Raw genomic sequence first — 21,920 nt, 5'->3', positions numbered from 1 at the left:
GCAAACGCCTCGCGGTCTGAACGCTTTGCCTGTGGTTTTGAAGAAAAGTTTTGAAATGAATCTGAACTACACATCTCCGGTCCCGCAGATGCCGGCTCAAAGGTCAACGTCGTTCTTTATTGAAGACATTTTACTACATAAACCTAAACCTTTGCGAGATATGTTTACGTCGCCCTTTTCAAACTCCCTGGCGTCCCGGATGCCTCTTTTAGAATATGGATATCCTCTCATGCCTACACCGATACTGGCTCCTCATCCGCATCATCCGCTACACAAACCTGAACATCATCCTTACTTTTTTACTTCTGGTAAGTAGCTTTCATCTGAATTTGCGTATTTGGTTTAATGTAAATAGCATATATAGAAATTAGAGGAACGGTTTGACATTGTATATAAAATGTGGATGTATAATACGGCGATGGAAACATGCAAACAAATCACCAGACTAACATGAACAGTATACGCAGGCCTACACATTTTACACTGTTAGGGGAAAATTATACAAGGATATAGGAAAATCCTTATAGATTTTGTGTTTGATATTTTATTTATTAGAATGTCTAATAATAGAATGTCAAACCTTTCAACTCCTATTAATAATACAGTCTCGAGAAAACAGTATTTAAGTGATTTTCTTATTTATTTTTCATGTTTTTACATTTTTACATCAATCTTACACGCAGATTGCTTTCAATAAATGCATGATATTAAACAATCATTTAAAAGTTGTTTTTACATTTCCAAAAGGAATGCAGATGCCTGCGTTATTTCAGCATCACCCAGAATTACCAGGGAAACATTGCAGACGCAGAAAGGCAAGAACAGTGTTCTCAGACTCACAGTTATCCGGACTCGAGAAACGATTTGAGGTCCAGAGGTATCTCTCCACACCTGAGCGCGTGGAACTGGCTACGGCGCTTAGTCTATCGGAAACACAGGTAAAACTAAGGTTAAATTTAATGTATTACCTAAGAAATAAACTGCTGAATTTAATGTGGGCTAAATGAAAACGAAGGTTTCGTCAAGGCTTATAAATTATTTACATTGCGCAGGTAAAGACGTGGTTTCAAAACCGAAGGATGAAGCATAAAAAACTGCTGAGGAAAACACAAGACGAGCAGAAAAATCCGAACGATGTAGACCGATCGCTGGACACCACGAGCGACAGTGAAATGCACGAGAAAAGCACAGAAGACGGTAAAAACGGCATGAGTCCGGACAGATACACGCTGGATGAAAATGAAGATGATGTCGATATTGAGGATGACATTTGCTCTCCTGAACATTTACTCTAGTATTGTTAAATCTCATTTAATGAAAAATGTACAAATTAATTAAAATCTTTTAGATAGGAAATTACATACATTTTCTATTATTAATTTGAAAATAACATATATTAAATTGTTCAAGCGCTTAGGAAATCTCCGGACACAGCTTAAAACAATTAAGCATGTGTATTTATTATTATTATTGACCACAACAGTCTGGCTTTGTGACCGAATCCTCTGACCATATTTGTAAATGTGAAACGAATGGTACGTAATGTACTGACAATTTGTAAATAGAGTTATGATAACACTTGTTAAATAATCATTAAAAAGAATTTCCATTCCAATTTTAGTTTCACATTTTTAGCACTTTCGCAGGACGATGATATTGGCATGATGTGGACTGACATATTTATCAAACCTAAAACTGTGACTTGTCATTTGTAAAATCAAATAATGTATATAAACTATGTACATTGAGTAAAATATCTAAGACGATTCTTAAATTAATCCGCTGTGCCTTGTTTTATTTCATTTATGTCTTAGGTCTACAGGTTTTATTGCTTTGAGAGTTCAAAATTATTAAGGAGTTCTGCCACGCACATTTATGGTTTTCACAATTTAGAATTGTTATGCTTATACTAAAATAATTGTAATTCGAATAATAATAATGTCGTTTGCTAAATAACAGAAACGAATACAGTCATAATTAGCCACAACATAAATAACGACAAATAATATGAGCTCTTTGAAAATGACTGATGTCCCAGTACAAGCTATTTGCGTCAGACTTAGGCTATACATTTGCATATAAACTACCAAATATTTTATTATATAGCTCTGCTCTTTGCTTTTGTACTATTTTATATTGTTCTTAATTTAAATATATATTTTTAATTAAGCCAATATTCACCCAAACTGCGTAACAATATTAATTTTCGTAGAATAAATAATGTTTTCTTTGAAACTGGGTGGCAGTAACTTTAATGTACATGTTTAGGCATGGGTGGCTTTGTTGGAATTGTTTTCGTACATTAATTTAAACTTGAACTTATAATGTGGCCTTTATATAAAAGATTGAACACCGTAGCTTAGCATTTACGCGATTTCCATAACTTGTTTTACACTGTTGTTGGGGCTGATGTATATTGATTATAGTTTATCCGAAACATATTGTGAAGCAGCCTAGGAATTTTTAAAAATCTAAATTTACCAATGCGGGAAATGCGCAAGATAAGACCTTGTAATAAGCCTTGTTGTTTTACTTCACCGGGTGTGTGGCACACTTCCACCCTTTGAAAAGCAATTCATCTCGTTTTCAAAACGTGATTCTGATTAAGCCGTCCAATATAAAACACGCGAAGAGAATAGGCCGTGCGGAAGGTGATCAATTAAAAGATTAAGCGTTTTGCAACACATGGACGCATCTGCATGTCGCTCTAATAGCAGAGCCATCAGCTCATTTTCAGGGGCCTTCCGCCTTCCCCAGCACTGTCCCGCAGATCAAAGCCTTCCTCGGTCTCCCAACCCGTAAAAAGGGATGCTAATTCAACCTCCTTCATGTGTGGTTGAGAGAGACCCCTTCAATTAACTGATTTCAATGGCAGGAAAGAGAAAAAAAAGATGCAAAGAGATTCGGTCTGGAAAGGCAGCATTTCTCATTAATTCAAAAGGTCCAGCATTTATTAGCCTCGCCTCTGAGGCGTAACGTTGAAAACAGCGAGTATCAAAGCAGACATGATGGGTTAAATAGAGGCTATAATCTAATTAAAATATTACATAGGACTAAATAGCTCTTTGATAACGATCTAAAGCTTCCATTAAAGAAATAGGTGCTTGAGCTTGTTTTAGGGGGGAAATTATCACTTTAAAATACAGAAAACAAGTTTGCGGTCCCTAATAAGGGAGCCTTCAAAGAGTCATCCTTATTTGACCTATTTTTTCTCTCCGTGAAAGAAAGGGGCAGGCGAAAGTGGATATAATCAGACTAATAGCCGGGAACTGACGGAAAGAGGCACGTTACGCTGGGTTAACGGTGCATCCAGGTGTGCTTGAAGAGATCGGCGCTCTCGTGCACAGACCTATTGAAACGAGGAGAAAATAATAGCAGGATAATGCAAAGCTCTGCAACAAAACCCTACCGCGTTTCATTCAAGACTTCTTTACATCTAAAAATTGTTTGGGGAATTAGTACATAGTTTATTATGTGCTACGCACCTGTTCCACATTCAGTGCTTCGCAAATGAGGATTACAATGAGCAGAAAATATATTAAACACAATCAGCACACATATACAACACAAGTGTTAATTGTTAAGAGATTCTTCTAAGTGCAACTCATGCATGTGTGATACGGTTATAATGTAAAGTGAATCTAGATGGCTTGAATGGTTTTAAAGCGAGCCACCGCCCGCTTCTCTTCCTCATGTCGTCTCAACATCTCAATGGTGGCCAGTTGCATTGGGTCCATTTCCTCAAGATATGGAGACTGCATGCTCAGGTTCTTCTCTCCGGGTCGGTCATTTGTCTTTGGAGGGGCTTTGGGCTTTACAATGGTTTTGGCATATTCTAATGCCTGAGCAAAAAAAAGAAATGTAAATATTGTCTTCTCACAAAGAAATAAAAAGAAAGCAAGCTGAAAAACAATAGCCCTAAGAAATATTGCTGTCAAATATGACATACACACTACACGTAAATGACAAAGGATGGGAAATATGTAATTTACGGATTTAATAACAGATCATGTTTTCAGAATGAGATTCTGTTACCTTTCTCCTGGGAATTGTGTCCTTGTTGTCGCTGCCCAATGGGTCCTTGGCCGACAGAGAGGGAATCCTACTTATCTTTTTGTTCTGTTCGCGGATCACATTTGAATACAGCTTCTGTCGTCTAATTTTCTCTGCCTGACAGCAGTGAAAGAAAGAGCAGCAAGATTACAAAAGAGAGGTTTAATTACCTAAGCCATTTCTCCCCTAAGGCCCCTCTGTCCATCTCTCCATGAAGCTACTCAGTAGCGGCAAACAAAACCAAATAAAACTCATCATCTCTCTAAAAGCATTGTTAGCGCATTTCAGGCCGCGAGCTGTGCAAAAACAGTTATTTTAGGGGAAAATTGTATGCGGACCTAACGTAACGGAGCTGGAATATGTTGCTTGCTTTTTAAGAGGTATGCTCATTAGATTGGTTGAACCATTTCCATTATGTTTGGAAACACAAGTCTTTTAAATTCATGAGCAAATGAAAAGAGGGGGTTATTGAGACACGACCACACTTGACAATTGGACATAGCAATTAGGGATTAGCTAAATCAATATTCAACAAGGAGAGCACCAATTATCCATTGAGTCTCTCCCATGTAACGTCGCACAAATTATTAACATTAAACAGCACTGTTTATCAATATTGTCAGATGCTTAAGTCTTTATTCAATCTGAAGTGAGTATTTACCACAGCTTCTGGTATTGTGTTTGTTGGTCCAAGGCCTCCAAGCTTCACCTCCTGTCTCAGGTTTGTATAGTCCTTCATTGTGTAAGGCTTAGCAAAAAAACACAGACGAGAAATTTCAAACACTGTGCACAAAGTCATCTTTTTCTTAGAAGCATGAAAGCACACTCCATGATGGGACAACAAAACTGTGTGAGAAGCTTCTGTTAGTAGTACACACTTAATCCATTATGGATGTCTAAGGTGCACTCATGCAACAAGCTGTCCGGAACAAAAGCGTTATCAGGTCAGATCAGACCGGCTCCTTCGAGCTCTCAGGACTGTTCGGGATCAGCCATTGGTCATGGACACTGCAGGACGGCTGTTGTCTACTCTGATCTGCTTCCCTTTGGTCTAGCTGTTTTACAAATTTATCCCATAATCCTATGAGACATGATGGCGGGCACATAAAAGTGAGGAGAGTGCGGGTCTCTCAGAGGAAAGCAATCTGTTTTATGGTGTAAGAACCGCATAATCTGAGCACGGCATCAAGTGGATGTGTTTTATGACATAATGATCCCTAAATTGTCATATGCCCATGGAGCACTGGGCATTCATTTGTGAGGATACAATGACAAAGTTTTTAAACAAGAGCTTGACAAATTCAAAGGTGCTGTTTGTGGTTTCTTTAGGGGATGACTAAAAAGTATGAAGCATCACTTAGATAGAGTTGCCTGTCACTCATTGCATATTGACATATATGTGAAGCAGTCCGCCCAGTTTACTTATGCATCCCATAAAGGTTTTCTGTGTGTAAACGGCTACTGTGGAGTACGCCTGCTCCTGAAGGGACTCCCCTACATCGCTCAAGGTGCTGGAGGACAAAGAGACCATCATTAATGCAAATCACCATCTTACCAGGCCAGCTCTGCACAGACGGGGGTGCTGCTTAATCACCTTATCCTCTAACGCTTTTCAATATAGTCTTTGTGACCGCACCTTATATCATCATCTCATTGCAATTAAGAGTGTCTTCAATTACTTATACAATTAACCTGCTGTCTGAATCGCCCCGGCAATAATTGTTACATCTGCAACGGGCCCCATTGAGATGCTGTCGTGGCAACTTAAAGATGGTAACAAAGAGGAAGGACTTTCAGTTAGTATGTGTTATTAAGCTTTCTTGCAACCTATTATAATAGGTTTAAATCATACACTGAAAACTCTTATACAAGCAGTAGGATGCATTTAAGAAAGAATAAACACTAAATGACTGAATATTAAACACATACACACCTTATAATTAGTTTTCGCCTTCAGCTGTTTGTGTCTTTCCATTTGTGAGAGGTAACCTTCTGAGCTGCTTCTGTGGATTGGATTCAGCTGTTGCTCAGATCTATCAGAACAGAGCTCCGTGTCACTGGCGTTAGATCTGCCTATAGGGGGAAGCACTGTGTAAGCACCAGAGATCTGTGTTTGGGGCACACAGAGTCTCTCATCAGTGGGCATAAGCTCAGGTGGATAGGGGCTAGTCTCTGCTTCGGGTGGTGTGGGCAGTTTTAGTACTGGTATCCTACAGAAACATAAGGCACAATATGTTTAATTGTGTTCTGAATAAAATGTAAAAGTTTGGGGACACCACCATGTTAAATACTATTTGAACTTACAAAAAAGGCATGAAGGGTACTGTAGAAAAATATTAGAAATTACTTTATTATCGGTGCTCCCAATATACGCATTATCCATCCGTTTCCATTCTAAGAGTTTTTGTACCTGATTCTGTTGTGATTCTTGAACGATGCATTCTCAAATGCATTGAGAAAAGGTTTCCCAGCATGCCTCTTCACTAAGCCCTGAGTAGCATCTCGGTCTACAGCATATTTTCCGTGTACCACTCCAGTGTGGGAGGCGGGAGATGATATAGCCGATTGTGGAGCCAACCCCATCTGCCCTATTGCATTCAGGGGCACAGAGGGGTGAAATTGATAAACTGGTTGCACAACGGCTGGGTTGAAAAGATGAGGCCTTTCCCATTGCAGCGCTTGGGAAACAAGGGTAAAAATTGTCTCTTGCTGAGTTAGATTCAGAGGCTGTGAGTGATTGGCAGGTGAGTGGAGGTTTATGTTGAGATTGACAGAATTAGAATGAGGTCCAAGATCATGGGAGTAGCTGAAGGCCACTTGAGGATCAGGAAAGACATGATCCTCTGAATCAGCACTGACGATGCGCCTCTCAGCAAGTGGTTTAAGGTGCACACTAGGTCTCGACTTGGCTTCGGGAACTTGAGGTTTGAGATGATCTGAATGGTTGTTGGTTCTCTCTCTCTTCTTTGGATCTTTCCTTTCTTTATGACTTTGCTGTTGGGTAAAGATTAAAAAGATAAATATATATAATTCGTTATTTATTGATATATTCCAAACAGATATGGGATAACACAAATGTAACCATGGAAGTGAAGTAATAAAATCATGAATACATCTAAATTGTTATATTTAAGCACTTTCAATGTAATCACCCTTTAGAATGTACTTTTGGCTTTGGTCTTTTAGGTCTCACCCTGGGATGCTTTGTAAACAATAGTCAAGTTGCCATATTGGCTTCTCTTTTTTCTATTCGGTCAGACATCTATTTCAAAATCATTTAAAAAATAGAATTTAAGTTTTGTAATGAAATAAATTAATCTATTGCAACAATTGTATTTTTTCCATAAAACTAATTTAAAATATGAAGCATATGCCATTTAAATTAAAGGGTTTTCAAGATCATGAGAAACAGTTCAGTTAAGTGACCCTAAAATGTTGACTGGTAGTAAATTATTTTGAGATCAAATGACAAAGACAGACCCAACTTCTAATAGAACTCTGCATGATTGGATGTTTCCTAATGTCTAAAGACACAAAAGGCTGATATAAGCATAAATGAAATAATCTCTCCAAATATGATGAGGGCCCTTTCGGTATGGCCAATTTCAAAATCCATTTCTGCAAAATGAGAAACACAGAAAAATGCCTCTTATAATTCAAATTACAAATTCATGACATGACAAACCATCCCATGCTAGGGCAAAGGCTAAAATAATCCATTCCATCAAGCACAGATATGTCCTTATATAGCCATGGCTTCACAGCCATTGTCATAACCAAGATAAAAGTGAGACAGGAGCATTTATAAAATGTTTCTTTGTGGTGGGCTTGGCATGCACAGGGGACCCACGGACATTATTCTTGTGAGGTCTGGGGCTGTGCCTCAGCATGTAATGCCTCTGATTTAGCCGACACCAGCTTGCACCATGCTTAATGGGAAAATATTTACACTCCTCTGCTTGCCAGCATTAAGGTGACCGTTCAAGTGCTCAAAATAATGATCCTTCTCCATTCCTCCTCTTTCCTCGGCACAGGCTCCTTTTCAAGACATTTCAGAGGCTCCATTGTGCCTGAACAACTCTATCAGAAATTGCGTCCATCACAGCAGAAATGAAATCCCGGCTGACAGTGTGCCCACTGTGTAGACATTTTCATCTTGAGAGGAAGCCCTTGCAGACCGTTATGCATTAGGGCAATGGATTGTGCCAAGCAGCCCCACCTACGTCTGCACAGAAAGAGATGGTTAGAATCAATAAAGTGAGCGGGAATGAGGTGCTCTACCTTCAGTTTTTGTGTTTTCTGGAGCCACAACAGCTCAGGATCCCGCACATTGTCTTGACTCTCGGGGCTGCAGGTGCTGATAGTCCCACAGGAAGTTCGACTGGGCTGTAAGAAGAGAAGACAAGAGACGACAAGTTGATAAACCTCATTGTAACAATTCACCTGTTGCTGCGTCAATAAAACACGTTTATTTTCTCTCACATTCATATTCAGGTATTGATCACCAACAACAGAGTGGGCTTTCTGTCAGAGCAAAACAAAGACATTTCTGAGCATGAGAAGAAATGTCTGGGCGGTAAATTACACGCTGAATCATTGTTTGGCGAAAACGCAACCGTGACAAACATCCACCTACTTGAAACCTGCAATTTCCAGGTCTGAAACGCAGTTGAAAGCCAGTAAATACATTCTGTTGCATTAAATAAAGTCAAAGTAGGCTTGCTGTGAAATAACGTGACCCTGAATGTGTGGAAAACAAAACATCTCAAATTTACTGTTCATGATCAACCTTTTTTACTCCCAATTATGGACGACGCATTCCCCGAGCTGACCTACATATGTCACCGAACACAGTTCCAAAAGCCTATTGATTGTCTTTAAAATGATTCTCTCGAAGCATTTTGAAGATAAGTGACTGGATACGCCCACGTTACATCAGTGCACTCTCTCAATTTTTCTTAATGTACCCGTTCAGAGACAGAATATCCGCGGCTAATGCCGTAATGAAAATCATTTAGTAAACTTCCAGTCACTTTGGCTGCTGAGGACAATTCTCACTGATCGATGGTATTGACAGCTAGCGGCGTCCCTGAATGCATATGGCTAATTCTGAAAGCATGAATAGGGGAAGGTCAAAGAGACACATGCAGCAGTGAGTGGATTGAGTTGTAACATATCCATCAATAAACAGGCCGCCATGCTGGTCCATCTATTTAGCAAAAGGCCATGTGCACAAGGTAAAAGACACTCTTATTAAGCGGACAGTTATTTAACTGAACTGATAAGACCAAATACTTTTAAACGCCACCGGAACTAGGGAAATTTCTTCATGCAGAAATACCAACACAATGTCAGTGGAATTTGTAACTTTTTATCAAAGTGGCTAATTCATTTTGCACCGGTTAGGTTTATGGGAGGGGCTTCAGTATAGCTTTTTCTCGTCTCTTACCAAATCGTATGTTTTAGTACAATTCACATTGTACAAATTCATTTGAATCAGCCACTTTGCAAAATAGTTACGAATTCCTCAGGAGATCAGTGTGAAAATACACCGCACTGCCACAATATAAACATTTTATTTGTTGAAATTGAAATTTATTTTTTATGCCACAATCTCACAGGAATTTTTTACTATATTACGAGGTGCTTCTTCGTATTAATTCACACAATCTTATTTGTACATTTGAGTACGATTAAATTTTACACCAGTTACGGTTAGGTAGTCTTGTTGGGGCTTCAGTATAGAAACAATAAAACAATTTCTTTCATATTTAATTTATTTTATATTCATTTATTTTATTGTATATTAATTGTATTCAATTGAAAGCACTTAACAGTTATTGACTCTTTGCAGAGGTCTACCAGAAGTTAATTGTGGGCCGTATAATGTTTATGTTGTTGCCGCTGAAGCCATTATTGCATTTTTTCTAATAATCGTGCATTTTAGTATGATTCACATTGTACAAATTCATACAAATTAGCCATCTCGTAAAATAGCTACGAATGCTCATGACATCACGATGGAAATACAATATTAAAACAATTATTACAAAATGAAAATATCAATACAATACAAAGGTATTGTGAGAGGATCCCATACAACAGCTCATTTGCCTGTTTCAAATTGTCATATTCAGCAGAGTTGCCATTGAGCCCTACTGTAACAGGTGTGTGAGTACCTAGACATCACAAACCTACTCTTGACGTCCTCTTAGACGCAGCAGGCCACAACCTCTGCCCCATCCACGACCGTTGCCTTTTGTCCGCCATTTTAATAATCTCAATCAAATTGAGGAAATGATCAAACAAAATTGCATTTTGAGCTTCATAAGCTGCGTAAAATCTATTCTGTTAAATTGGGGCCCGTAATTGCCTCTTCGGCTGAGACGTGGCACAACAAAGTCAGGCGATCAGAGTTTGCCATTTTCCTCAAGACTGGGAAACACAGCTTTTGCGATGAAGACTTCAAAGGGACACAATTCTTGAATTGCATTTGGTTGCTATTGTGACCGCCCAGGCAATCTTGATTAGGTGTTTACACTGAGGCAGGGTATACAGTGGCAGAGAGCCACGGAGCCTCGGTCTAGAGCTATTAAGAGATTGTACATTATGTTTCTGGCTTTGAAGTGAGGGTCTGCGAGATGACGAGGGATTGGGGCTGAGTGCAATGGCAGAAGATTGCACGGCTACTTCTGTCTTTATCAAAGGGGTCTCTGCTGCAGCTCATCATTGCTCCCACACACGCCGGTAGGAAGTTGGTGCATTATAAGATTGTGTACGTTTAATAACACAGCTAATTATCGGGAGTTAGGGGTTTGTGAAAGAGTAAATAGTGGCTTTTTAAAAGCCAGACTGCGTGTTCTGACAGGCCCCCGGTAATGATGGGGAAAACTGATGGGATCTGAGGGGCTTTTTATTCCCTTTGAAGAAAAACGGGATCGCGAAAATGTACAAAAGGGCAAAAGTAAAGGGTGCGTATCAAATTTATGAACGGACGCTTAGCTACATAACGAATGCGAGGCATGAGGTTTGTGCTCTCTTGCTGAGGCAAATAACCGAAAAAGCAAACCTTTAACCAAATGGGAGCATTTCGATTGCTCTTTACTGTGTTATATTGTACCTACTTTCTCAGCTTGGACTGTTATTGTGGCCTACACCCCATTGTCTATCTCCCATATTGACATTTTTAGATATCAAAACATGTTCATTTTCCTTCTGAATGATTGCCAGTTATCTAATCATCCTGATATTCACATTCATTCATACAGCCTAACATCTGGGGAAAACCCTGATGTTGCTTCCCTCTCATTTTCCTATTCAAGCAATGAGAAAATAACACAAAATAAAAAAATCCAATCAGCCACTTCTTTACGGCTAACAATACCGCCCGTAAACGGAACTTGATGGTGCACCATCATTCTTACTGACAAGACAATGCTTTGAATTCATATACTAGGGCACTGCTGGCGCAATCGGGGGCACGTTATGAAGCGGGAGAGCTTTGCTCTGTTAACCGTGTCACAATGCTAACGGCTCTTCACTATGCTAATGCAACTGATGTGAGACATTAAGGTGGGACTGGGCTCAGATGGGCTGGGTAAGGTCTTAAATGTAGCAAATACACACGAGTTGCAGTGTGCAGACAAGCCAACCCTGCCAATTATACCCTGGGCCAGGTGCACTGATAACTAAGAGCCTATTAGTAACCATGCCCCTCTGATGTTCTTAACAGCCACTGTTGTGCAGATCAACTCATAATAGGCACTACTAGGCAGGCATGACTCGGTCTGTTCTCTCTGCTCCATCTGAAGACTGTGCGTGTGTGTGTACGTTTGTGTGTCTGCCAAATTAATTTCCGTGACACAGGCAGTCTAGTCTCCTTCAAGGTAGAGCAATGAAAACAAGAAGGTCACTTATTCAGATTAAAAAAGAGCAAAGAGAGAGGTCAGGTCATGTAAGATATGATATAGCCTTTGTTGTGCACAACAATGGGGGGGGATGTACTCATTTAAAACTAAAACTGGCTTGTTGGATACAAAGATTAAAGTAGTTCACTCCTCTAAAAAATTATTCAAAGCGTTGTTACTTTGTTCTTTATTTGTAAACACTGTAATGTAAAATTTAAAATGCATATTTATGACTTATGCATTTAATGTCATTATTTAAAGGAATTGTGATTTGTATTCCAAAGAATAAAGGCATGTACTTAATTCAGCAATTCCTTTATAACTAGTTTATAATTATAGTAATAAGATATCTTCTGTAAAAACATCCAAATATTACTTAAAAGCCTACACAAGCCACTGGCTCATATAAAACAAGCAGAGACGCTATGCTGTGTTAGTTCACCCCCTAGTGGCTGAAATTACAGTCTATGGCTTAAGGCTTGCATCCTGTTTATTGTAGGCCGAATCTTGCCATCAGATGCCTATTTCTGAGTAAAAGGTCGTAATTTGTTTTCAAATGATTATTTTCAAATATCTATATATACACGTACCTGCGTTATTGCATCGTTTTGATCTCTTTGCCGATGAGCTCGCAGGTAGGACCCCTGCTTATGTGTGTTAATACCAAGCGTAGTCTTGTTACGCTCCACAATATCTTCCCTTGCTATGACTGAATTCACAGCTAAAGGATGTTGATAGCTGATAGCCACAGATCTTTGCTTCAGGTGTTCCCTGTCACTCTGCGGTGTGCGGTCTGAGGTCATGCTAGGACGTTTTGAGTCAGAGTGGTCAAGAGAATCTACCTGACCAGATGTTTCATTTTGTGGGTGTAGGTGGAAAGGAGACCAAGGTTGCGGAAACAGGGCAGCATCCGTCTTTGATGCAGGTTGATTACTGACAACAGTATATTCTTGCCTTCGACCTGCTGCCACATCTTCCAAAGGTTCAAGACTATCTTCAGACTCCTCAAAGGAGTCAAGAGAGAGCCTCTCTTTTAGCTGGTTAAGAAACTGAGAGCCTTCCAGATTTGATCCTTCCAGATTCTGTCTCCAGTTCGGATCGTAACGCAGGTCGGCATATTCATCTTCAGAGGCTGTTTGCCTGTTGAATTAAGAGTTAAAAAGTCATAAACAATAAGAAAAAGCATCAAAGAGGAGCAAGTCTCATTTAGTGCTTTGGCATTGTCAGTAAGACAGCGTTAATGCCTGAAACAGCCATCACAACACAAGGAAAAAATCGGCTACACTTCTCATGCGTAGTGAAACGGTAATAGCGTGTTGTATTCCCCCGCGCCGCCGCCTTTCCTTATCCCTAATGACTATGGGTCTGAAGACCACAATTTGGGGATAGTTTTGCAAATGGCAAATTCAAACATATGAAATAGGTTCAAACTACAACCTAATGTGCTCCTAGTATCATTGGATGAAAAGATCTCATTAAAATAATTAGAAGAGTGCCTCTTTGTTGTGCGCCTCTGAATAGTACAAGATGCTCTTCACGTCCCATGATGCCAAATACAACACTGCCTGGATGCATGGCACTTCAGCCAATGAGGGCAAAAGGGCAAGGAATGGCTCAGTAATGATCCCACTGACATGGTCATGAGAATGTTATGTGACCGCACAGCTGTGAAAGGGGTTTTTAATATGCAGAGTCCCCCTCATGCTTATATAAATGTGCCAAAATGAAATACAACAGGAAAACAGACTATTGTTCGCAGCTCATTTTGTTCTGAATGTGATGCTTAAGTCTCTTTAAAGACAATGTGCACGGTGGAGTGGATAAAAAACGAAATGGGTAGTTATTTGGGTTAAATTAGATGATGTCAAATATTGCGGCCCTCCATTCATTCTGAGGATTTCGTTCTTGGACGTGAAAATATGATGCGGGAATGCTTCGCTTCAGTTTTAACAATAAAGTCTTTGTTGACCATAATGAACAAAAATGGCATGGGGTTAAGTAGCTCTTCAGTATATGAGCTATCAGTCTGCAAAAAATTAAAACAAATGCCTCGCCTTTTTTTCCTGGGACAGATTCAGAGAGTGGAGGACACAACAGTTGGGCTGGGGATGAAGGAGCGGAGGCAGATGCAGTGATCCACACTTCAGATTCCAACAATCTGTGTTTCTACAGCGCAGAGAGCTCTTCCATTCAGTTACAACAAAGCAACTGCTTTTTAACAGACTGCTGAATGAGACCTTATTGTGGTAATGTCTCGCAAACTAAAAATCTAATTTCCCCTAAATGAGGGTACTTGTTTGGAAAGCACAAAAATTGGTGGTTATTTCGCCTCAATTAAAATGCAAGCGCAAACATCATTTTCAAAGACTGTCATTATCTGTTAGACAAGTAAATAAAAGCTGTCAGTCATTTCAGCTGTTTGCTAACCGGCTAAACAATGAAGCTCATAATCCTTTTGTTAGTGATTTATATCATTTAGTCATATTCAGGTACTGCCATTGTTTGTTTAGCCTGTTTCCGAAACATTCACCTGGGCATTAATCATGTTTTCTGATAATTCAAAGTGATGCTATCCTTAACTCAGTTTTTACACAATTTCATATCACTTCAACATAAACATCTTTCTGTGCACTCACAAAAATAGATTACAGTCATAATTAAGTATTAAAAATTGACAATATTATAATATAGCTAACTAACTATGTACAAAGATCCTTTACATGGATTATTTCACAAAATAATTTAAAAATGTAATAAATTAATCAGTAATACAGAGTGTGAGTATGAAGTGACTGTGTGCCGAGAACACACATTAACATATACGTATACAATGTCACAAAAGGCAGCAACGTCCTTAAAGTGCGATTAGCCATGTCAAGATTGAATGTACAAGTATATTTTCAGTTGTATTTAGAAATATTACTAAGCATATGTTTCTAATGGCTTATTTTAGTAAGCATGTTTTTAGTTCATTTCTACAATTGTCCACCTCCACGCTCGCAGGGTGGATTGTGGGATGGATTGTGGGATTGACAACACGGAAAAGGAATTGCTTTTGTCAATCCAGTTATTTCTAAATGGGAAAGGTGTGATGCCCACTCACGTTGGACACAAAAGACATATTTACTGAATAATTGAAGTGGGCCATATTTAACCTTGACATTAAAGGAATAAGGCATAATGTCTAACTTTAGCCTGCTAGCACTGAAATCATGATCCCACCCTCCATGCGAATTGCCTTCCAAAGCCACGTCTCCTCCAAAACACCTATACATTCTTATCGAAGCATCTACATACCTGTCCAAAAGAAACCATGGAATCGTCGTTCATACTCTCTTGGAGCTGTCTCCATCGTGTAAAAGCTGCACCGATGTTAATTCCATGTTTTACCTGCTTCTCCGCCATTCTATCTATATTGAAACCGCGGACGTGAGCACGCTGATGACATATGATGTCTGCGTGAACTGGATGTGCAGTGGGATGCAGATTACGTTTGGTGAATATGTAAACAGGACCAGTCTCAACCAATGGCTATCATCAAAACGTTCGGCCAGAATGTTTTAATTGGTCGAACGTTTTTTAGTCCTACTCCTTACACAAACGACATATAAATACAAAAATATATTTGACCACTATACATCTTGATTGCTATCAGGATGTGAAGAGATTTCCAACCAAAAAAAAATTCTGAACAGAATCATGTATTCTGCCTTTAACGCTGTGAGAAATACGTTAACTCAGATTAAATGTTGCTTTAGTCTTCAATATATATAAAAGTTTGCTTACCCCCCACCTTACCTGAATGACAGTTTGGAAGTCACTGTCCTAAGTGCATCAATTTTAAGTCTGCATAATGTTTTGGATTGTACACAAATATAAATCAATTACGGACATACAAAATATGTTTTGTGTTACACAGAAGAATGTCTTTCAAGTTTTAATAACAAAATACTACATAACCAATTAAAGGAACTATACATGTCTGTTGTCCATATACCATATGATAGCCTTTACCTCAGTGGCCCATCGTGTAGTAGACCATCGAAATATTCTGATCCCCTTCGGTCAGACTTCTGTTTGGAGTTCTCAGCAGACAGTAGGTCACTATCGTGCGCAATACGCATCTGAAGCTCTCGTTGGTATGCCTTGTCTTGCACCAAACTCTCAGTGTCTGATTCAAGCGAGTCCCATAGCATCGGTAAAGTTGGCACATCATCCCTTGGAGTACCGTCCCTAAGCATGCTGAATTTCACGTTTGATTTATGACCTTGATGGCACTGTTGCTCCGAGATATCGGTCTTCATGGTTACTGTAAAGTCTTGAAGAACTGCTTTTTCGACCCCCGTTTATTTAGCTATCCACGTAGTTACGGAGATCAAGTTATATACATTTCCTTAGGTTTTGGATTGATTTCTGTCATTTTATCCGCGTGTTATCCATGAACTGCAAAAACGGGTTTCCTTGAACGCGGACAAGAACACATCACCGCTATGATCATTCTAAACACAAAACATATAACTTGCGAAAAATCATAGATAAGTGCGATTTACCGGTTAACATGTCATACAGTATATTATGGTCGAGAGCTTCCGTTTACTAAATTGTTGCCATGGAAACCTAGACTCGCCCGCTTGGTTAAGTCACTGTTTAACGCATGCGCACATCGGAATTTGGGGTTTCTCTAAAGTCTGAACGGAGCTCGAAGTGTGATATCCTAAAGCACAGCATATATCGGGGCATATAGAGCAATCTCAACCTCATGGAGACGCGTCATTTTATTTCACATAGATGCCTCCTGTAAGATTAGCGCGGAGCTAACGTTATAGGCCTACCAACAGATAAGGAAAATTCTCTTCTGTAACTACTAATAAACTCAGTTAATACCGTTTTCTCGCTCTTTAATATGGCGTGACTGACTGGAAAGCAATACATCAACTATATTATCTCGAAGTCGAAACGCTTGCACTGTTCCATTCAACAAAAATAACATACAGCGAAACCAAACCCGATGCTGAACTGGTTTGGCATAAGGACAAGACACCGCAAGAGCGAGTAACGCATTCTTGCGGTAAGCACCCACTAGCAAAAATTAAATCAGCAGCTTTGCGGTCAAAACTGCATATTTGATTATAGCCATGTCTTAGTAAGCCCTTTCAATGGATCTTTAAAGCAAAAGTATGCCTCATTCTATTTTAAATACTGCTTCCAATTGAGCAGCTTAAAGTAGACGCATGACGAGCAATATTTGTTTTCAGAGTACTGTAGTTGTCAGTTTTACAACCGGTGCCACCTCAAAACAAAATCCATTTAATCATTTAAGATAAGCCATAAGACTCAACATCTATAGATAAGTCAATGATCTAACAAGACCCCAAAAAACACAAAGGCAGAATAGGGAATAAGTAATCATTTTATTTGTTCACATCAAGCACCAAAGCATTTTGAAAACAACTGTGCAATTAATGTAGAAAATCAGTTCCCGTTATCTGTAAATAAGTGATGCCTTAAACCCCTTTTTATTATTTTCAACAAGCTCTCTGCAAATTGAAGTCTTCCAAAACTTTGACAAGTAATTTCAGAGTTCAACTACAGAGGGTAACAGGAAACATTACTATGGAGGTAGCTTTGGAAATGGCTTAGTCAACCTCCTCGATGGTGGGGCCTGAGGATCCACCTCCTGGGGCAGCACCAGCACCTGGGAAGCCACCAGGCATACCACCGGGCATACCATCAGGCATTCCACCAGGCATTCCTCCAGCACTCTGATACAGCTTGGTGATGATGGGATTGCACACCTTCTCCAGCTCTTTCTGCTGATGCTCAAACTCTTCCTTCTCGGCAGTCTAAGAAATTCAAATTTTTGAATCATTTAAGTGAAATAACCAACAATCAGTATAAAAACAGATTGTCAGTGCAATGACAATTTACCTGGTTCTTGTCAAGCCATGTGATGACTTCATTGCACTTGTCAAGGATCTTCTGCTTGTCTTCATCACTGATCTTGCCCTTCAGTTTTTCATCCTCCACGGTGGACTTCATGTTGAAAGCATATGACTCCAGACCATTCTTTGATGACACCTTGTCACGCTGCACGTCATCCTCAGACTTGTACTTTTCAGCCTCCTGCACCATGCGCTCAATATCCTCCTTGCTGAGACGACCTGAAACCGATCTCCAGTTAAATTATCTAAAATACTTGCCACAATTAACTATTCAAGGGCAATGACAAAAGATACTCACCCTTATCATTGGTGATGGTGATTTTGTTCTCCTTTCCTGTGCTCTTGTCAACTGCTGAAACATTCATGATGCCGTTGGCATCAATGTCAAAAGTGACCTCAATCTGAGGAACACCACGAGGTGCAGGGGGAATTCCAGTGAGCTCAAACTTGCCCAGCAAGTTGTTATCCTTGGTCATGGCACGCTCACCCTCATAAACCTGGAGAAAGGAATATAGAAACACATTAAAGATGCATGAAATGCTTAATTGATCACTTCAATCGGCCAAATAGAAAAAACGAGCAGTTCTGCTCGTACCCACCTGAATGAGCACACCAGGCTGGTTGTCAGAGTAGGTTGTAAAAGTCTGAGTCTGCTTAGTTGGGATTGTGGTGTTACGCTTGATGAGCACGGTCATGACTCCACCAGCGGTCTCAATTCCAAGAGACAGAGGGGTGACATCAAGCAGCAGAAGATCCTGAACGTTCTCAGACTTGTCGCCAGAGAGGATAGCAGCCTGGACAGCTGAAACAAAGATGACAAATAAGAATCTAGGCTACATGAGAACACCAGAGCATGAACAAAAGTCGCTCAGACATCCAAGGAAGGTACTTGGGCCATCTTTGGTCTTTCAACCTCTGGTGGAAACTACGAATGGCAAGGAATAAACTTCATCATAGCGAAAATATTGGGTCAAAAATAAAAAACAAAGCCACTAACCTGCTCCATATGCAACAGCCTCATCGGGATTGATGCTCTTGTTGAGCTCTTTGCCGTTGAAGTAGTCCTGGAGCAGTTTCTGAATCTTGGGAATACGAGTGGAGCCACCAACCAGGACAATGTCGTGGATCTGAGCCTTGTCCATCTTGGCATCACGAAGAGACTTCTCGACAGGGTCCAAAGTGCCACGGAACAGGTCTGCGTTGAGCTCTTCAAAGCGGGCCCTGGTGATGGATGTATAGAAGTCGATACCCTCATAGAGGGAGTCAATTTCAATACTGGCCTGTGTGCTGGAGGACAGGGTGCGCTTCGCCCTCTCGCAGGCGGTACGAAGACGGCGAACGGCTCTCTTGTTGTCGCTGATGTCCTTCTTGTGCTTGCGTTTGAATTCGGTGATGAAGTGGTTAACCATGCGGTTATCAAAGTCTTCTCCACCCAGGTGAGTGTCTCCAGCAGTAGATTTGACCTCGAAGATGCCATCTTCAATGGTGAGAATTGACACGTCAAAGGTACCACCACCAAGATCGAAGATGAGGACGTTCCTCTCAGCACCAACCTATTAAAAGCACAGAAAGGGAATTTTAAAATGCCATTCTCATGAAATAAAGTCTTGACCCTGACAAAATTCGCTCAGACATCCAAGGAAGGTACTTGGGCCATCTTTGGTCTTTCAACCTCTGGTGGAAACTACGAATGGCAAGGAATCAACTTCATCATAGCGAATATTACAATTTAGTAAAAAAAGAAATTATGCCAGGCTTTACCAACCTTTTTATCTAGACCATAGGCAATAGCAGCAGCGGTTGGCTCATTGATGATACGCAGAACATTCAAGCCAGAGATGGTACCAGCATCTTTGGTGGCTTGTCGCTGAGAGTCATTGAAGTAGGCAGGTACTGTGACGACAGCATTGGAAACAGTCTGTAAGAAACAAGATGGTTAAAAATTGCCAAATGTAAGATTTTAAATTACATTAAGCTTTTGACACGAGTTCGCTCAGACATCCAAGGAAGGTACTTGGGCCATCTTTGGTCTTTCAACCTCTGGTGGAAACTACGAATGGCAAGGAATCAACTTCATCATAGCGAAGAAAAGTCATAGAGACTACATAAGCAACAGTAAAACCTCACCTTTCCAAGATAAGCCTCAGCAATTTCCTTCATCTTTGTGAGGACCATGGAGGAAATTTCCTCAGGGTAGAATGACTTGGTCTCACCCTTGTATTCAACCTGGACCTTAGGACGGGTATTGTCATTGATGACATTGAAAGGCCAGTGCTTCATGTCAGACTGAACTACACCATCGTCAAACCTGCGGCCAATCAGGCGCTTGGCATCTATAGAAGGAAAAGGGGGAACTCTTAGAACATCTTAGTCGAATTATACATAAAAACAAATTATTGCGTCGCTCAGACATCCAAGGAAGGTACTTGGGCCATCTTTGGTCTTTCAACCTCTGGTGGAAACTACGAATGGCAAGGAATAAACTTCATCATAGCAGACATGAATTTTTAACTAAATAGGGCACTGAAATAAGCACTTACCAAAGACTGTGTTGGTGGGATTCATTGCGACCTGATTTTTAGCAGCATCTCCAATCAATCTCTCAGAATCTGTAAAAGCTACGTAACTTGGTGTGGTTCTGTTTCCTTGGTCATTAGCAATGATCTCAACTTTTCCGTGTTGGAAAACACCCACGCAGGAGTAGGTGGTCCCGAGATCAATCCCAACGGCTGGTCCTTTAGACATTTTGTCTGAGGAAGAGAACGCAAAATGAATACACTACAAATATAGAAACTCAAATATGGTTGTGAAATCAGAGGCCCAATCATGGCGGCACACGTGGATATGCGTCATACCACGTGGTTGGACTTCTGGAACGGTCTAGTCAAATAAGGCATGTAGCATGGTGTTGAGAAATATACTAGTGTTTTTTTACGTGTGAATCCGTTTATATTTGCCTAAACTAAGAATCTGGACAATTAAACGTTTGAATATTTGAAACAAAATGGCCGTGCTAAACGATCGAGAACTAAGCACGTGATAAGATTACACGAGGTGCCGACAGAGTCAAAAAAAGAAATCCACTAATAATTTGACATTTTGTGGTTAATGCTAATTACTCATGGCAGTATTTACGCATTTATAAACCATTAAACGTGAAAGTTAAAAAAACACGCGTAAAAAAAACACGCGTTACACTTACTGACAAGGAAATAACGTTACAGTTTTGTCAAAAGAACAAATGAATCATTAACGGTTCGGCCTATTAGGAAATAGATCAGTTTTTGCGTAAACGTGACCAAATTTAACGTTCGCTCTTAGAATTAAGGAGTCTGTGATCAATCCCATATCGGTTAAAATATCACAACACCGCAGTTAATCTTAGCTATTAATATATACGAGCAAACAAACAGAACAAAGAGATGAACATACCAAGCTGGAGATAATCGAGATGAATGAAGATGCCGGTTAGAGAGCTGGAGTGGTGAAACCTGCTACGCCTTGCCTTGCCTAGATGAGAGAACGTTCGAAGGTTCTGGAACAGTTTATATTGCCGGTACTTGGGCCAATCAGATGACGCCTCATTTGACTTCTAACCATTAGCACCTATGAAAATCCGGAATCGGCCACTGTGCCTCATCCAGGATGTAAGAACCAAGATTGTTATTGGTGGAAGATTTGCAGCCCATCCCCCCCGAGTTTGCCGCAACCGTGGTTAATGCGGAACAGCTTGTCCTCTGAGTGCTAGTGCTAGAATGAGAGTGCGTCGATGATACAGCAAAACACGTATAAAGGAGAAATTAGATGAATTACAACTATCGCGTATTTATTACATTATAGAGATTATACATAATTAACGTATCCGTATATGGGAATGAATAAACAAATGAATCTTCAAAAGACCTCAACGACCTTTGCAGTGCCATGTCCTTTGTGTAGTGAGCATAGTAGCTAGTTATTTATTTTCTAAGGGGTTCTCAATCTGATGAGGAATGTTAAAGAATGTTAAATCATACAG

General features: G+C 40.0%; 3 protein-coding genes across 3 annotated transcripts; 1 reads left to right on the top strand and 2 right to left on the bottom strand.

Annotated features, from left to right (window-relative positions):
- Window positions 1-55: 55 nt before the first annotated feature.
- On the top strand, window positions 56-1,775 carry bsx (brain-specific homeobox; the record flags this gene model as incomplete). The annotated part of the gene is made up of 3 exons (XM_079449188.1): window positions 56-308; window positions 748-938; window positions 1,053-1,775. 3 exons carry the CDS (start codon window positions 56-58, stop codon window positions 1,293-1,295), a joined length of 687 nt encoding a protein of 228 aa, XP_079305314.1. The 3' UTR covers window positions 1,296-1,775.
- A 1,866-nt stretch (window positions 1,776-3,641) lies between these two features.
- Window positions 3,642-16,156, bottom strand: jhy (junctional cadherin complex regulator; the record flags this gene model as incomplete). Its single annotated transcript, XM_079447904.1, has 8 exons — window positions 3,642-3,842; window positions 4,036-4,170; window positions 4,715-4,801; window positions 5,987-6,263; window positions 6,464-7,047; window positions 8,335-8,439; window positions 12,551-13,100; window positions 15,975-16,156. 8 exons carry the CDS (start codon window positions 16,154-16,156, stop codon window positions 3,642-3,644), a joined length of 2,121 nt encoding a protein of 706 aa, XP_079304030.1.
- A 1,196-nt stretch (window positions 16,157-17,352) lies between these two features.
- Window positions 17,353-21,540, bottom strand: hspa8 (heat shock protein 8). Its single transcript, XM_079447993.1, has 9 exons — window positions 21,335-21,540; window positions 20,443-20,652; window positions 20,030-20,235; window positions 19,668-19,820; window positions 18,900-19,455; window positions 18,502-18,704; window positions 18,201-18,399; window positions 17,889-18,121; window positions 17,353-17,803 (listed from the first exon to the last, which is right to left on the bottom strand). The coding sequence occupies exons 2-9, from the start codon at window positions 20,645-20,647 to the stop codon at window positions 17,597-17,599; spliced, it is 1,962 nt and encodes a 653-aa protein (XP_079304119.1). The 5' UTR covers window positions 20,648-20,652; window positions 21,335-21,540; the 3' UTR covers window positions 17,353-17,596.
- Between the last annotated feature and the right edge of the window lie 380 nt (window positions 21,541-21,920).

The sequence above is a fragment of the Barbatula barbatula genome (genome assembly GCF_947034865.1).
Source record: "Barbatula barbatula genome assembly, chromosome: 24".
Lineage (NCBI taxonomy): Eukaryota > Metazoa > Chordata > Actinopteri > Cypriniformes > Nemacheilidae > Barbatula > Barbatula barbatula.
This window is presented reverse-complemented; position numbering and strand designations above follow the sequence as displayed.

What these genes read in the sequence shown, in the direction of transcription:
- hspa8 (XM_079447993.1), bottom strand. Translation starts at nt 20,647, where the DNA reads ATGTCTAAAGGACCAGCCGTTGGGATTGATCTCGGGACCACCTACTCC. An exon ending in GGCTGTTGCATATGGAGCAG is followed by an intron (nt 18,705 to 18,899) that starts GTTAGTGGCTTT and finishes TCTTTGTTTCAG; the next exon opens with CTGTCCAGGCTGCTATCCTC. An exon ending in CACCATCACCAATGATAAGG is followed by an intron (nt 18,122 to 18,200) that starts GTGAGTATCTTT and finishes GATCGGTTTCAG; the next exon opens with GTCGTCTCAGCAAGGAGGAT.